The sequence below is a fragment of the Galleria mellonella genome, unplaced genomic scaffold, assembly GCF_026898425.1.
Source record: "Galleria mellonella isolate WM207_F2 unplaced genomic scaffold, CSIRO_AGI_GalMel_v1 utg65, whole genome shotgun sequence".
NCBI classification, from domain to species: Eukaryota; Metazoa; Arthropoda; class Insecta; order Lepidoptera; family Pyralidae; genus Galleria; species Galleria mellonella.
Window position 1 is genome coordinate 408,369 of NW_026442138.1, and position 17,177 is coordinate 425,545.

The 17,177-nt window shown below is 37.4% G+C and overlaps 1 protein-coding gene across 2 annotated transcripts in view; it reads left to right on the forward strand.

Annotated features, from left to right (window-relative positions):
* The window catches only part of LOC113518612 (paired box protein Pax-1), a 32,262-nt gene extending 16,119 nt beyond the window's left edge, over window positions 1-16,143 (forward strand). The window contains exons 2-5 of one of the 2 annotated variants that reach the window (XM_052900683.1): window positions 12,466-12,619; window positions 13,447-13,579; window positions 14,388-14,633; window positions 15,292-16,143. In XM_052900683.1, the coding sequence (XP_052756643.1) occupies window positions 12,466-12,619; window positions 13,447-13,579; window positions 14,388-14,633; window positions 15,292-15,375 (617 nt within the window). In that variant the 3' untranslated portion in view covers window positions 15,376-16,143. Of the gene's footprint in view, window positions 1-12,462; window positions 12,620-13,446; window positions 13,580-14,387; window positions 14,634-15,291 lie in introns of both variants that reach the window. The other variant, XM_052900681.1, reaches the window with a different exon arrangement.
* The last annotated feature ends 1,034 nt before the right edge of the window (window positions 16,144-17,177 follow it).

The window sequence follows — 17,177 nt, forward strand, 5'->3', positions numbered from 1 at the left end:
TGCCTTGTCGAACACTGATCGTACTGCGCTCACCTTTTCAGCGTCACACATGACACAGTATATTTAAATAACGGTAGCTCTAAATATATACAGACATACGAGAGAACGCGTCGAGACAATAAATAATGCTATTGATAATTAACATATTATCCTAAAGAAAACTGTAATAATAATTTGAGATTGTCTTCCACAAAAAACAAAACGACTTCAATAGTGCCAAAACCAGGTATTTTGGTTTTAAAACTAAATTACTGAACTAATTATGATAATATTTCTATGGAACATATCTAAAGGTATATTCTTTCAAGTAAAAAAATAATTTTCAAATTGGTTTCTAAATGACGGAGTTATGAGGTAACAAATATTAAAACAATACCACCGAATTAAAACTGGCTCTTTTTTTTTAAATCAAATAAAAATACGTCACATATATCAGTATATTTACAATTTTCGTAAGAAATCTTACGGGAGATCTATAAAAAAAAATCTTAATAAATTATTTTAATTATTTTATTCATTTCAGACAATTTGAGTCCGTTTTTTTGTTAGTAAGCCTACTTATTCTACAATAAACTTCTGTGGTAGAATAAACATAATTATAATAAATACAACTAATTAGTACAACTGGTTACAGCCAAACTGTGTCCTGGTGGGTACAACAGGCGCGTGCCATGGCCTGATAATTAGCTAGACATGAGTTATGGGCGGGGAGCAGTGTGACACTGGTTATAGGGGTTAATAAGGGCAGCTGATGCCAAATATCTACGGGACATGTCATTTTTCAAGTATTCCATTAGAAATAATTACGTGAACACGAATGCAGTGTAACAAATGGCGAAGTAAACATTGTTAGGACATTGGGTGGTGATTGAGTATAAATATTGTGACTAATGAGAAATATTTTTTATATTAGGTGACTTCATTTTGTTTCAGACGACTTAGCCAACTACTGACTTATCATCAATATTTCATCATCATCATCATCATTTCAGCCTTTAATTGTCCACTACTGAACTAGTCGCCATGCTTGGCAGGCAGATTGACAACCGCACTTAGGCTTAGAAATGTTTTAAGATGGACGCTGCTGCCCATCCCTCGCCCTCTCTTAGCCGCCTCTTACGACAACCACAGAAAATTAAGGGGTGGCCTATTCTATGCCGGGACCTACACGGCAATCAATATTTATTGTATGTGATTTATGTATGTACAATTTTTGTGAGACGATATTTCATGCCACAACACCGCCTGAAATTGTATAAAGCTCAAGTCATATGGAATATTGGTCTCACCTATGGGCAGGAGCGCCACAGTACCAGCTCTTTCCGTTAGACCGCATTCAAAGTCGGGCAGCTGGAATTATTGATAGTCAGCGCCTTACTGTCCGACTCTACCCACTGAAACTGCGCAGAGATGTTGCATCTCTGTGCATTTTCTACTGAATTTATCATGGAGAGTGTTCTGAGGAATTGTTCGGATTAATACCTGCTATTGACTCACCACCGTACAACTCGTCACAAACTAAAGTTTCATCCCAACCACCTGAACGTGTGGCGGTCTTCCACTGTGCGTTTTTCAAGGCACTTTCTTCCACGCACAACCACTCTTTGGAATCAACTTCCAGCAGCAGTATTTCCGAACCGATACGACAACATAACCTTCACGTAAAGAGCATATTCCTTTTTAAAAGGCCGGCAGCACACTTGCAATGCCGTTGGTGTTGTGGGCGACCATGGGCGGCGGTAGTCACTTACCATCAGGTGAGTTGAATGCTCGTTAGCCCACTGTGTCGTAAAAAAAGTCTCTGAAATCTACTCTTTCGTCGCTATCTTCTTCATGTTATTGGACCATTGTTTGCTTAGTTTGCTGTAACTTTTCTATAAATAATAAAATATAAATAATTAATAATAACTATGTACTCATACTGTCCTCCTTTAAATAAATAAATAAATATTGTTACTGTTATTACGGGTATAACGAAATACCTTCAATACTATGTAAGGTGTCAACGCACCCACACAAGTGGCCGGCACTGGAGTGCCCTCGCGATGGTCGACCACACACGTCGACAGGGCACCGCCTGCCCTCGCTCCGTACCGACAAACGTCCGCTATACAAACACAGCTACCGCATCGCTGAAGGGCCCTCAACAAGTCTACGAGGCTTTAGTGAATAACTTTGGACGGATTTTGCTTAGCTAAGCAGTGGAATTCTCTTTCAGTATTATGTTTCCTAATTTTTTTTTTACAACACAGGGGGCAAACTAGCATGTGGCTCACCTGATGGTAAGTGACTACCGCCGCCCATGATCACGCACAACACTAACGGCATTGCAGAAGTTTAGCAAAGAGTGATAACGTCTGGATTATCTATCATTTTTCAAAATCAATAAATTAAAATCAACAAATAATTTTTAATGGAATATTTTTTTATGAATTTGTTTTTATGAACCTATCGCCCAGTTCAGAGTACAATATACAGCTGAGACGAACAGGTAGGTACAGGAATGTAGATATTCCTCTAAAGCCTAACTGCGGTTACCAATCTGCTTGCCAAGCATGGCAACTACAGGCAAAACCCCCCCAAGTGGGAAACATAGGTTCAGCAGTAGACAGTTAATAATTGATACGATATATATATTAGAACACCAGAGGGAGACTTTATACAAAAGTCGTTTGCTTGATCACCTCTGTCTCATTTGTGTTTCTACCGTGAAGCAGTTGTGTTTTTGTTTTGTGTTTGCATGGCTGTGTTTCGGTTTGAAGGGTGGCATAGGGTAGTGAATTTACAGGGTACAGAGGAATAACACCTGAGTCCTCAAGAATGGCAACGCATGGGGGGTATCATGGGCGAAACAGTATACTCTGTTATGTCCATGGTACAGCTCATGTCTATGCCACGGTTACCACTTTCCATTAGGTGGGCCTTCAGCTTGTTCACCACTCTATGTTGTATAAAAAAAAAGAAATTAAGTTGGTTTTACCCTGATCAATCAAAACTATATCTCTATCACGCGGATACGCTCGCGGATAAAAAGTATAAGAAATAAAATATGCTTGATGATATAAAAACCTCACACGGCTACTTAATACATAATTGGCTTTATCTATTAACAACTGAACACTCTGACAAATTGTTGATTTTCAAATCAAATGTTAAATATATTTATAGATTTGTAGTGACCTAAAATAAAAAAAAAAATGAAGCAAACATAAGGAAAATTGTTTTAAATCAAATGTTTTTAATTATACGACAGGACTGATATCGGAGTTCTAAAAATAAATACATAAAAAAACTTATTGGTAATTTAATTTACCTTATTATTATTGGCAACACCTACAGCGAAATGATTTTTTTTAAATTTTATTCATTAGTTTCAATCAGTCAGTAGACAGACTTTTTGTGTAGCTTACAGTACATTTGATAGTTTTTTTAGTTGTCTAAACACATACATACAAATTAGGATGCATATCAAAATACCTAATTTGAAAACTTTTAGGACAACTTTGAGATGGGTACGGCTCACCCGGTCCTCCTATACAGTTGTATGTATGTATGTATGCTTATGCTCACCGATAGAATACCGTCATAAATTCGATACCATCATTAAATTTAAGTTCCGGTCTTAAGCAGGTTTACTTTTTGCTGATTAAAAAAACGAGTCAGCTAATTTGACAATTAGCTGACTCGTTTTTTTAATCAGTGCTCTATATACTTACGCATACAATCTATCTTGACGTATTATCTAATAAATAAAATGTGTATTTATTTATTAACAATATGCAGAAATTATAAGACAAAATAAATATAGAAGGTATAAACTAGTCGCTTATTAGTACATTACAGCAGCGGCCAGCAATTGAGGCATTGATGGACGAACGTGCAAATGTGGGCTGAGGCGTAGCCGAGGCACATATACGTAAGTCCATTAATGCCTAGTTGTGGCCAAGGCTTGTAATATACTTTTTTTAAACAATGCGCCGAAATTAAAAACACAATTTTACTTTTTGAGTTCAATGACGAATAACGAACAATAATAATTTTTCACGCGCCATAATGTTCCTTTGTTTTTTTTTTCAATAAACAGCTTTCTATTTGTAAGCCAGTTCGAAATTTAAATAAAACCTTTTATTAGTTATCTCCTTGATAACCATGTTTCGAAGTAAAAGGTCATTCCATTTTTAAATTACAGGACAGATATGAGTTTACATAGTAATTTATCTAGCCGCAAAACACGACATATATGGATTTTCATACTTTTGCCGGCCGCTGCCCGCATGTAACTGGACAGTACGGCAATTTTGATTTATCTCTAAGAAGATTGTCAAAATAATGCTCACATTTCCAAGCTTGTTTAAGAAATAACTATTTATCACACATAATTGTATGAAAAAGTTCAGCCGCTTTTCTCGAAGCGTTTGTATGGAAACACTCTATTTAATCTAAGGTTTCGGTATTATTAAGTTTTATCAATAGGGCAATGGTACCAAAATTCAGTCAGTATTAAAAAAATATTATATAATAATCAATTAAAATAAATATTTTAATAATATTTCATTAGAATCGATAACCTATATTTATTTATTAAAGGATACATTTTCCCACAGTATATTTAATGAAAACAAACAATTATAATTCTCTGTGAAAATGTATTCTCCACTTGACACCGCCGTGTCCGAACATAAAAGGAACAGTTAATTTGAAACAAACGGAATATTTCAGCGAAAGAATACGATAAACGGCGCAGATTATAATATTTTACAACTGAACTCAGCTCAGTGGTGCAACGGAGGAGGTTATTTAAACTTTTACCGACCCATCGAGCCCTTTGTTGTGCTCCAAATTGTCCACTTTTAAACGAAAGTAGCGATATATTACAAAGAGCTCTAACTTCTGAAGTCTCGCTTGAATTAATGAATGCGTTATATTCGCCGAAAACACTAGTAACTGTCAACGGTGTACGTCAAAGGGGAATCATAAATTAGTTGGGAAAGAAAGATGTATCCCGCCTTATTGTTTTACTTGCCGCTCTAACGTATTGCCACACCGATATTGCCGTCCCGCTCTCGTACCAATTAGCTGAGACCAAAGGAACCGCTTCGGGAAAACGTGGCATTTTAATATTATTAGTGACAAGGAGATTTCGTTAATCGTTCCGTTTTAATGTTTGTATTAATGAAAGGAATAAAGTTTATGAGATATCATGTAACATTCAGACGTAATAGTATACACATTGTCGTAATAAAAAAGAACATAAAATGTAGCACTTCCGAAGGCAGCCTATTGATGTTTCTACCCTGTAACTTGAGCTCGAAGAAAAGAACCAACAATCGAAACGGAAGAAAGGTTTCGAATCGTGACCCCGTACAGGCGAATTTAGTGTAGAATAATTCCTATTAGGTACTTGAAGAGTCTAATAAAAAGTAGGGCAGGACCGTTTTCTTTCATGCAGCAGTCTATGGATAGGTTTAATTTCAGTAGAAATAAATGTAAGGATTTGAAGTTTGCTTAAGCTTGCTTGATCGATTACGTTGTTATTAAAAAACAGTATACTTACTCTACTGGAGTGTACTTACTAATATTACAGATATAGAATATTATAAATGGGGGGAGGGGGGGGAAGGGATTGTTAGTAATGGAGACTAAAAATCCCATTGCTAGCTATATACCCAACCAGGTCGACCTCCTCGCGGTTCTTCCTGGAAACTATCATGGTTAAATCCTGATGAATTCATCATGATGGGCTAACTGGCCTGTTTTCATTCTCATCTATCACCCTTCACTGGTGCTCCGCCAGCGTATCCCGTTAGCGCAGGCGGGGTTACTATACCATTTTCACCCATCAAAAAAAAAAACTATAATCATTTTATCAGCCGTTATCTGTCCACTGCTAAATATAGGCCTCACCCACAGACAGCCATAAGAAACGATCCTACACCCATTAATTCTGCAATGGATTTGAGATCGTCACTCCATCTAGTGGGGAATCGTTGTACACTGCGTTTGTTTACCTCGTACGGGGTCATTACTTAAGAACCTTTCTGCCCTTTAAACGTCGGTTCTTCGACCTATGTGACCAGCTTATTGCCATTTGAGCTTGCTTTTCCTTCGGGCTATGTTAGTCACTTTAATTCTTTTTCGGATATCCTCATTTCTGATTCTGTCATGAATAGAAATTTTAAACATATCCCTTTGCATAGCTCGCTAAATAATTTGAAGCGTTTGCATACGGACAACCGTGTGGAAGCATTTTTTTTTTATTGGATGAAAATGGAATGGTAACCCCGCCTGCGCTAACGGGATATGCTGGCGGGGCACCAGTGAAGGGTGTTCGATGAGAATGAAAACAGGCCAGTTAGCCAATTAAGATGATTTAATCAGGAATTAACCATGATAGTTTCCAGGGGGAACCACGAGGAGGTCGACCTGGTTGGGTATATTGCTAGCAATAGGATTCTTAGTCTCCATTACTAACAATCCCTTTCCCCGCTGTGGAAGCATATTTCGGTTCCATAGTTCATTATATCACGTAATAGTAACATTACTTACTCCTTTTTAATACATTTCCGAAATGTAGAGTTGACGACCAAAAGACAAACGAATTAAGAAACGTTCGAAACGAAGGATTCGCGTTTATCTATCACTTTTCAAAAACATCATCATCATCTTCGTACCCTTATCCCAATCATTATTTGCGGTCGGCGTAATATGTTTTTATCCATATTACAAAAAGATTTGACTTTTAGTTTTACGACCGGCTGCCTGCCCGACATCAACCCTTTTTGGGAAACTTTTCAAAAACAATTGGAAATATTTCAATGTTTCTGATGGTTTATATAAAAGTGCTGTACTAACGAACTAAAACGTTGGTAATAGAATATATTGCAAATAAATCTGTCATTAAATAAAAACTTTGCTATTTTACTTAATATTTTGCTTTGGCATTTTACAAATAATTTATTATGCCATCCAAATTAAATTTTCAGAGACAACTTTATAAGAATTTTATTCCGTGATGAACGTTTTAGTTCGCCAGCAGAATGTTTTTAAAATAATAAATCGTATAATAATAAACGACAGACGATTGCTATGTTTTTTTTTTAACGGATGATAATGAAATGGTAACCCCGCCTGCACTATCGGTGTACGCTGGCGGGGCACCAGTGAGAGATGATAGGTGAGGATGAAAAAGGCAGGTCAGTTAGCCCATCGTGACGAATTCAACGATAAATTAGTCACGATGATTTCCAGGGGGAACCGCGTGGAGGTCGACCTGATGGGGTATGTTGATAGCAATGGGGACTAACTTCCCCTTCACTAACAATCCCTCCCCCCCGATTGCTATGTTGCCACACTTCATCGAGTTGAAGGTATGTGAGTTTTTGAAAAATTATTGCGGGAACGGTGAACATTTAGTGATATGCAGTGGGATAATGTTAAATAATAAAAGCTTTTATAATAATAATAATAATAATAAATCTTTATTAACAAAAACATGGTTGCACTGTTGCATATTTTTTGCCCTAACATACAAATTTTTTTTTTTAATTAATATGTAATTAAAAATTATTTTTGCCCTATCTTAAAAATGTTTGTTATGATTGTGGTATACTTTAAATTATACACACAACATTTATAAATACATTATTTATACGTACAAGTGCAATAAAGAATATATATCTATAGCTGTGAATTTTAAATATAAGAGATACATATGATCGTGCATATTTGACAGAGTAACAGCCCTCTGACCCGTGACGGTGACCAGCCGCCGCAGACTGGTCTGGCGGTGGCGGTGGCGGTGGTCGCACGTGTGGACAATTTTTTGCCACTTCCGAGAACCTCCGGCCATACTTCATCCTTGTCACTTCTTGCCCACCGCGCCACATCAAAGGGTTCCCCGTTTATTTTGGATGTGAATTTAAAAGAATTGTATGGTTTTGTACTCAGTTTGTTTAGGATTATAGTTCCTTACTCTATACATATATACATAGTTATATTTTAAGTATATTTTCAATAATGGAGAAAAAAAAAGAAAAAAGTATTTTTATTTAAGTAACCATAGATTTAACCATTTTTGAATAGTAATTTTTTTCATTACCGCCCAGTTCGGAACGCAATTTCAGCCAAGAAGAACGGGCAAGAAACTCAGCTGTTGCTTTATTCAAAAAGATTAATTCTATGATGAATTGGTCCGAATATAAACTACTAAGCAGTATCAGATCATAAAATTAAATATATATATATATGTGTGTACGCTGTGTATTTTAGCGTATGTACATGGAAGTTTAATAAATATTAAATAATATTGGAATAAAAACTACTAAGATACAAGGGAAAATACAGATAAATGTTTTGGGCAGATCTAATGTCAAAGGATAAAGCATTCCAGTGCTTGATAACCTGAATGGCGAAATAATTAGAGAAAAAGCCAGTGTTGTGGACAGGAACTTGTAGCAGTAGATTTCTAAAAGACTGAAGACAAGGGCTTTTTAAGGGACCTCTCCTGGAAAATAATCTAAAATATGCCAATAGTTAGACCGGCCATAGCCGGTGATGTTTTCGCTAGTTATGACCTGACATGCACTCAAAAATACTAACATAATTAGGAAGTCCTTTTCAAAGTTCGGTTAGAATGTACTCTTGTACAAATATATGAATACTTACGCGACTAAAAACTCCTCATATCCGAGTATCGATAAATCTCGTCGCCTGACCGTCGCCTGCGACACGGCCGCCACAATAAAACGGTATTCGCATCATTCAAACGTTTTGTAAGGGGGCTGGTGTAATTTGCACCTCGCCGGCTCCCAACGAGCGAGGAGTGCGCGATATGTCAACAGCCAATGTTTTTTTTTACTTTCCTACGCGCAATATATCAAGTTTGCGGCCAGTAACACTATTCTATAAAGTCAAATTCTAATTTCGCTGACGGTTCCGAGAGCGATTTAGGTGCATTTGGTATTTTGTAAGCAAGTAAGATCAATGACAATGCCACTTTCGTCCAAGTGGCAGCATAAAGAGCTGGAGTAAGTTTGCTAGCATTCTTAGAAAGTCAGTTCAGTTTTCACAACTCATTTCACTTCACTTGTCATTGCCAAAACTAACAGAATATGAGAATTAAATGAAGTCAAAACTTTGGTGAGGTAAAAGTGAAAATAAAGTGGGTTGCGGAATTCAATGTGAAATTTTATAGAATACCGTCGCAGAGACGTACAAATGCTTTGTCCCGTTGCACTTCCTTTGCGATTTGTCGTGGAATAATTTATGGAAGAGAGTTGGTTTACCAAGCAACGAGTACTGGATATAGATGTGCGGAGTAAAGCTGTTAAACCCTGATTATCATTATGCTACGTCAATTCGGGTATTAAGAAAAATTGGGGAGGACTTTTTTTTTGATGGGTGAAAATGGTATGGTATCCCCGGCTGCGCTAACGGGATACGCTGGCGAATCACCAGTGAAGGGTGATAGATGAGAATGAAAACAGGCCAGTTAGCCCATCATGATGAATTCATCAGGAATTAACCATGATAGTTTCCAGGGAGAACCGCGAGGAGGTCGACCTGGTTGGGTATATTGCTAGCAATAGGATTCTCAGTCTCCATTAGTAACAATCCCTTTCCCCCCGGGGAGGACTTCACCCCAGTCCTAACGTCAAAATAGGATAATATAAAAAATAAAGCAAGAGATGGGCAGCAGCGTCCCTTTTAAAATATTTTTAAAAGCATAACTGCGCTTGCTTACCCACCTACCAAACGTGGCAACTACTGGCAAAACTCCTCTTATAAGGAAGGCTTATGTCCAGCAGTGGACAGTTAAAGGCAGAGAAGATTTTTTTCAATCGAACTAAAAAAAGAATGAGGTTCTCAGTACAGTTGTATTTTTTATGTTTGTTTTCTTATAACTCTGTCAATTTTAAACTGATTTGGAAAATTTATTTTTCTCTGAAAGGATATATGTACTTACAGATTGATACCATAGGAATCTTATCAAAATCGGTTTAGCAGTTTATTTTTAAAATCAGAATATCTGGTTTTGTAGTAATTTTAAACATTTCCAAAAACGTGGCTACAAATATTTAAAAGACCAGCAACGTACAAACAACTCTCGTGTTGCAGGTGTTGCTGCGACGGTAGCCGCTTTCCATCACGTGGACCGTCTGCTCGTTTACCTCTCTAACAATAAAAAAAAAAATAAGTCGGTTTTTCTTGTGGTACTCAATCATTAATTCTTACAGACATTTTGTAAACGCGAATATTTTTTTATCGCGTCTTTTTCCTTTTCGGATCGGGAGGTACTGTGTAGAAAGTATCTGTTCGTGTCCTGGCAGCGCGTTTGCTTCGGCAAATGAATGGTTTGATAGATTGATTAGTTGCATCCGTCTCGTTTGCCTCCTCATAATTATACACTCCCTATTTCTGTTAAATTATTCATACATTAATTAAAAGAGCCTCAGAATAGATAGATAGATAGATAGATAATTTATTTGCATTACTTACAGCACACAAATTACAACATACATATACAAAAAAAAAAGAATACTAGTTTCTTTTTTAGTTTAGTTTTTTTTTATTTTTCTTTCTCTTATCTCTTGTACTGTGTGTATATCTGTATTATGTTTATTTTTTTTATACAACTTAGAATAGCAAACAAGCTGACGGCCCACCTGATGGATAGTGGTAATCGTCGCCTATAGACATGAGCAGTACCATGGACATAACAGAGTATACTGTTTCGCCCATGATAACCCCCATGCGTTGCCGTTCCTGAGGACTCGGTGTTATTCCTCTGTACCCTGTAAATTCACGCCCTATTCCACCCTTCAAACCGAAACACAGCCATGCAAACACAACTGCTTCACAGTAGAAACACGAATGGGACAGAGGTACCCAAGCAATCGACTTTTGTGCAGTCTCCCTCTGGTATTATATACAAATTAAAGAATTATTTGAATTACGATTATGCACGGACCAAATGACCATCTTATTGTACACATAATGCATTTGTTAACAGAGATTTAAAAGAGTAACTGTTGAGTTTCTTGCAAGTTTTTCTCAACAGATAACAAAATTACGAACTTAGCTGTGAACTAATCATAAAATATAACGATTTTAAAAGAGCTTGTTAACAACTGTATTTGAATAAATATGATTTTGAATTTGAAGAAATCTTAAAAATTGTCGTGTCCGTTCACGTGTCACATGCCGCCGCCGCGCCGGTGGAACAAAAATATCAACATGACGTGAGGAGACTGATCGTACAAGCATATGTATGTAACGCGACACGGTTTGCTTCCAATGCATTCCGTATTAAAATGTGATCCTATTATTAATATTTTTTAAACTTCTTGGCCGTTCTACGTACGCGTGGCTTTCAGAAGTGAACCAACGAAACAGACCACTTCTAGTTAGTGTATCAAAATAAAAGATTTTTTTTTATTTTAAGTTAAACCTTGTAGTTACAAAAACCGCATCCAATTTGGCGCAGTTTGTAGTTTTTGCATGATACCGAAATAGATAGACAGACAAAATTTCCTTACAACATATGTTAATAAAAAAGAAAAGCAATTAAAGTGAACATTTAAAGCAATTCACTCTGTTGTGACTCAGCCGACTAGAACAGCATCTGAATGAAATGCCCAATTATAGGCAAGGTATATTTTTCGCCTATTACTTTCAGAATGCTGTTGGTGCTTGTCCTAACCCTGTGTAGCAAAGATGCAGTCCTCTTTCTCCTTACAGCGTAGTAGTCATCTACGCGAGATTGAGCAAACATGCTAGAAGCGCTACAAAAGCGCGGTAGCCCCAACAAAACTCTATAACTGTTATTATACTGGATTCGTAGGGCACTGAGTGAGGCCTGTGTGCAGTTGACCCACAGGCTACTAGTGTAGAATTTTTGGCAGTATGCTTTGAAGAGTGTGATTTTTACTTCTTCACTACAACGGACAAACCTGCGAGCCAAAATGTTACATCTAACAGACAACGCCGTACGCTCCCTTTTGACATCAGTTTGATCTTTAAGGTCATCAGTAACATAGTGCCCTAGGTATTTAAATTTATGCACTCCTTTTATATTTGCTCCGTATAATATATATATTATATATATTTACTAGGTACAGAGTAATAACACCTGAGTCCTCAGGAATGGCAACGCATAGGTGGTATCATGGGCGAAACAGTGTACTCTGTTATGTCCATGATACTGCACATATAGGCGACGGTTACCACTTACCATCAGGTGGGCTGTCAGCTTGTTTGCCATTCTAAGTTGTATAAAAAAAAGGTCGTATGCTTGTTTGTCACCTCAGTAGTATATTTTTTTTTATTAAAGTAGTCGATTGTCCATTTGTGCTATTTATATACAACGACTGATTGTTTTATGATTAGGTCCACTATTCGTTTGTTTATATATTTATTAAGTTGTATTGAAACAAGCTATAATTAGCTTAATATCCTTGGCAGCAGATCCCAGCGGCGGCGGCATGGGCAACCCAGGCGTGGGTGGCGGCGCCCAGCAGTACGGCGAGGTCAACCAGCTGGGCGGCGTATTCGTCAACGGCCGCCCCCTGCCCAACGCGGTGCGGTTACGAATCGTGGAACTGGCGCAACTGGGCATCAGGTGAACCTGTTAGGATTTGCTATTAGTTAATTTAGAGCAACTTCTGAAAGAAGGAAATATAAAAATTTTAAATCTACTAACGAAATTAGTAGATACAAAATAAAACATGATACGTTATATGGTTACCAGAGGGAGACTTTGTACAAAAGATTGCTTGGGTACCTCTGTGTTTCTACCGTGAAACAGTTGTGTTTGCATGGCTGTGTTTCGGTTTGAAGGGTGGGATATGGCGTGAATTTACAGGGTACAGAGGAATAACACCTGAGTCCTCAGGAATGGCATCGCGTGGGTGGGTATCATGGACGAAACAGTATACTCTGTTATGTCCATGGTACTGCTCATGTGTATAGGCGACGATTACCACTTTCTATCAGGTGGGCCGTCAGCTTGTTTGCCATTCTAAGTTGTATAAAAAAAATTGTTTTAACCGTCATCAGAAGTGGATGGTTCTCTCTCTTTGTAAATAGAGATGCCCCTACAGAGTGTCTCGTGTTTTATATACTTATTATAATAACCAATTTGTACCACTCTTGATACTTTAATACTCCACTACTTTTGATACTCTTTATTGTTTCCTCCAAAAGATTACAATAGTAAACTTATTATAAATATAAACAATTACAAGAAATAATCACAATGAGAAAACAATGGGCGGCCTTATCGCTAAGAGCGATTCTCTTCCAGGCAACCTTTGGATGGAGAGGAGTAATTATAAACAGTGATTGGAGACACGAAACTCTCTCCGTTATTTTAAATATGTTTCTGTGTTTTTTCGTGAAAGATTAACAAACCATCCATTGTTACAAACTTTCATATTTTGTCACCAGGCCATGCGACATCAGCCGGCAACTAAGGGTGTCCCACGGTTGCGTCTCCAAGATCCTAGCGCGGTACCACGAGACTGGGTCCATTCTGCCGGGCGCCATTGGAGGCTCCAAGCCCAGGGTCACCACACCTAAGGTACTGCACGAAGTTTTTATTTTTTATTTATTCATTAAAAATAATTACAACATTATGACAGCAAAAGCCAAATCAATGTTATAGACCTAGTGTGCTAACATACAAAATTATAATAAAAGTGTTTAAGTATTTAAACCGACTCCAGATATTTTAAAGCCGCTTCTAATATCTTTGACAGGCTGCTACTAAAAATACCAATGATATAGTATTTATTATTATTAGTATTCACACAGGTATACAGACAGAGTGTCGCAAGAGGCGACTAAGAGATGGCCAGGGATAGGCAGCGGCGTCCCTCTTAAAACATTTTTAAAGCCTAACTACAATTACTAAAAGAGTGAACGAGAAAAGAACATTAATTAAAATAATAGAGAATAGAAGAGACAAAATGCTGGGCCACCGTATACGACATGGCGATTTTTTTAAGAGCATAGTAGAAGGAAAAATAGTCGGCAAAAGAGGAAGAGGAAGACCGAGGAATAACTACATGGGGCAGATAAAGGAAACACTAGGTGTCATGTCGTATAGGGAGATCAAGGATATGGCCTGGGATAGAGCTGGCTGGAGGAAGATGCATGAATTAGTTGCACCGACAAGAGGAAACTCATAAATGAATAGAAGAACTGCAATTACTAATCTGCCTGCCAAGCGTGGCAACTACTGGCAAAACTCCTTCAAGGGCTGTAGCCCATCTCTCGCCCTTCCTTAATCACCTCTTATGACCCCCACGGGAAGGAAGGGGTTGCTTATTCTATGCCGAAGCCGAACAAAACAATTATCATTTATACATTGTAAATATAATTCACAGGTGGTGTCCTACATAAAGCAGCTTAAAGCAAAAGACCCCGGCATCTTCGCGTGGGAGATCCGCGACAGACTGCTGGCCGACGGGGTCTGTGACAAGTACAACGTGCCCTCCGTGTCCAGCATCAGCCGGATCCTGAGGAACAAGCTGGGGGGAGGCGCCCTGTACCCGGTGCCTCCGCTGTACCCTGTGCCCCCCCAGAGGTGCTGGCCGCTACATCAGCCGTACGACTACTATGTTTATCTGCAGGTAAGATTACTGCTCATGTCAACCAGCTATCTAATCTTAACTCGTGTATAGAGTACTAACTGTATCCTGCGGCTTTGTCTGCATGAAACAGTATATAAATAGTCTATGTATTAAGTTAAAATAATATAATTATTATTTGTAGTTAGGATAAAATTTATTCGTATGTAAAATTTAGTATATACCAAATTTTATTCAAATTCGCTCGAACGTTTAAGCGTAATTGAATAATAAATATCCAAATATCTTTAAAAACATTTGTATTTATAATATTAGTAGGATATTTCTAAATTTCGTGAAGCAGTTGTGTTTGCATGGCTGTGTTTCAGTTTGAAGGGTGCGATATGCCAGTGAATTTACAGGGTACAGAGGAATAACACCTGAGTTCTCAGGAATGGCAACGCATGGGGGATATCATGGACGAAACACTCTGTGATGTTCATGGTACTGCTCATGTCTATAGGCGACGGTTACCACTTTCCATCTTTGATGGTCATAAGATGGTGTATAATGAGACTGGTAGTACGCATTACTAACAATCCCTTCCCCCCAATCTAAGGAGTTAACTGACGACAACTATTTAACTTAGTTTTGCTATATATTAGGTAACGGACTAGTAAAGCATAGAGAAAGAATAATAAATTTAATTTCATATCCACAGGGTCGTCAGCACGCGGCAGGGAACCCGCACGCCCTCCCCCACCCCCACCAGCAACCACCGCCGCACCACACGCATGCTCTCTGACGCCACCACCACGCGACCAACCACGACCGGTGATCGTGCTGCACTGTGATGGACTTGTATGTGGTGTGAAGAGAATCACGAAGATGAATTACATTCACCTTACATCTTTATATCACAGACCGTGATCAGTGGTAGAACATTGGTGTTGACGTTTCAGCTATCTCAAAAGGTGATCAAACTACAATTAAATCATCAGATCCATTAGCATTCAATCCGTCGTGTTAATACGTGATAACAATTTGACATCTCTGTTAACGTTACAAATACGAAATGATTGCCGCAAAATCCCGCAAGTGGCGCTGACTCGAGTGACTTTTGACAAAGTGAAATTGTCGAATGTAGCGATAATAAAAGTATTATTTGTGTACATAGGAAGTGTAAGATATTAGATAAATTATATTAGATAGAAGATATTATAGAAATTTACGAGAAATAAGTAGACAGTACAATCTAATGGAAGTTGTACGTGAAATATGTATCGATATAATTTATATCAACTGGAATACGCGTTGAACTCATGATCCTCATACGAAATATTGATTTTAAATAATGATTCTATCTCCTTAGATTATATAGATAGTCTCCATAAAAATGCTTCAAGAAAAACGGGTCAACTTTATCATACAATTTTGCGTGATAAATAGATATGAGTGATTCCTTTATTACTTCTATATATTTATTTTATCTTATAAATTCTGCATCATTTTAATGCTTAAACACTCATTTTATTTATTAAATAATAGGTCAACTTACATTTTATGCGTAAGTGAGAAAAAAAGAGTCAGCTGATTTCACAATTAGCTGACAAAAAATGTACCCATTTTTGAAGTTCGATGCTCTATGTGTATAATCTGAGGCTATCTCAAAATATGTTTTAAATTCAAAATCATGTGACAGATCATGTGACGAATTCAATGCCTACATATTGAATATGTAAGTACTATATAACTTAAAAAATCAATTTGCTAAAAAGGTATTCTCGAATAGTAACTACCGTGAGTCATAGATAGATAGATACTCTTTATTGTTTCCTCCAAAAGATTACAATAGTAAACTTATTATAAATATAAATAATTACAAGAAATAATCACAATGAGAAAACAATGGGCGGCCTTATCGCTAAGAGCGATCTCTTCCAGGCAACCTTTGGATGGAGAGGAGTAATTATAAACAATTTGGTAGGAGGCACGATGAAAAATTTTGTTACTTATAGATATGGGAGATGTAACACATATAATATACTGTCATACTGTATTGTAATTGTTTGTTAGCTTTACTCTTTAAATTCGAGGATGCCCGACTAGTATCGAGCTCAATAGGAGAGCTTATTCATGAGCTATTTATTTGCCTACTGTTAAAAGAACTGAAAAATCTAGACCATAATGGTCCAGTCTATAATCTTGCATATTAAATGACAGTATTTTTTTTTTCCAATAGCAGCGATTGTTAGTGTTGGAGAAACCTTAATAAAATAATATATAGCAGGCAAAAGACATCGTACTTCAAGTTTTTATTAATAGAGAAGCGCACTACAATAGTATGTCAAAAATAATTAATATTTTTCCCATGGAAGTTATCTACTCTATAATAGTTAGTCCTACCTCCTTTTTTTCAGGTTTAATTTTTTTTATACCACTGAGGTGGCAAACAAGCATACGGCCCACCTGATGGTAAGTGGTTACCGTAGCCTATGAACATCTACAATACCAGAGGCATTACGCACCCGTTGCCGACCCTGAAGAAACCTCTTTACCGCCCTTTTGAAGAACCCCATGCTGTAGTCTCTTGGGAAAACCTCGGCA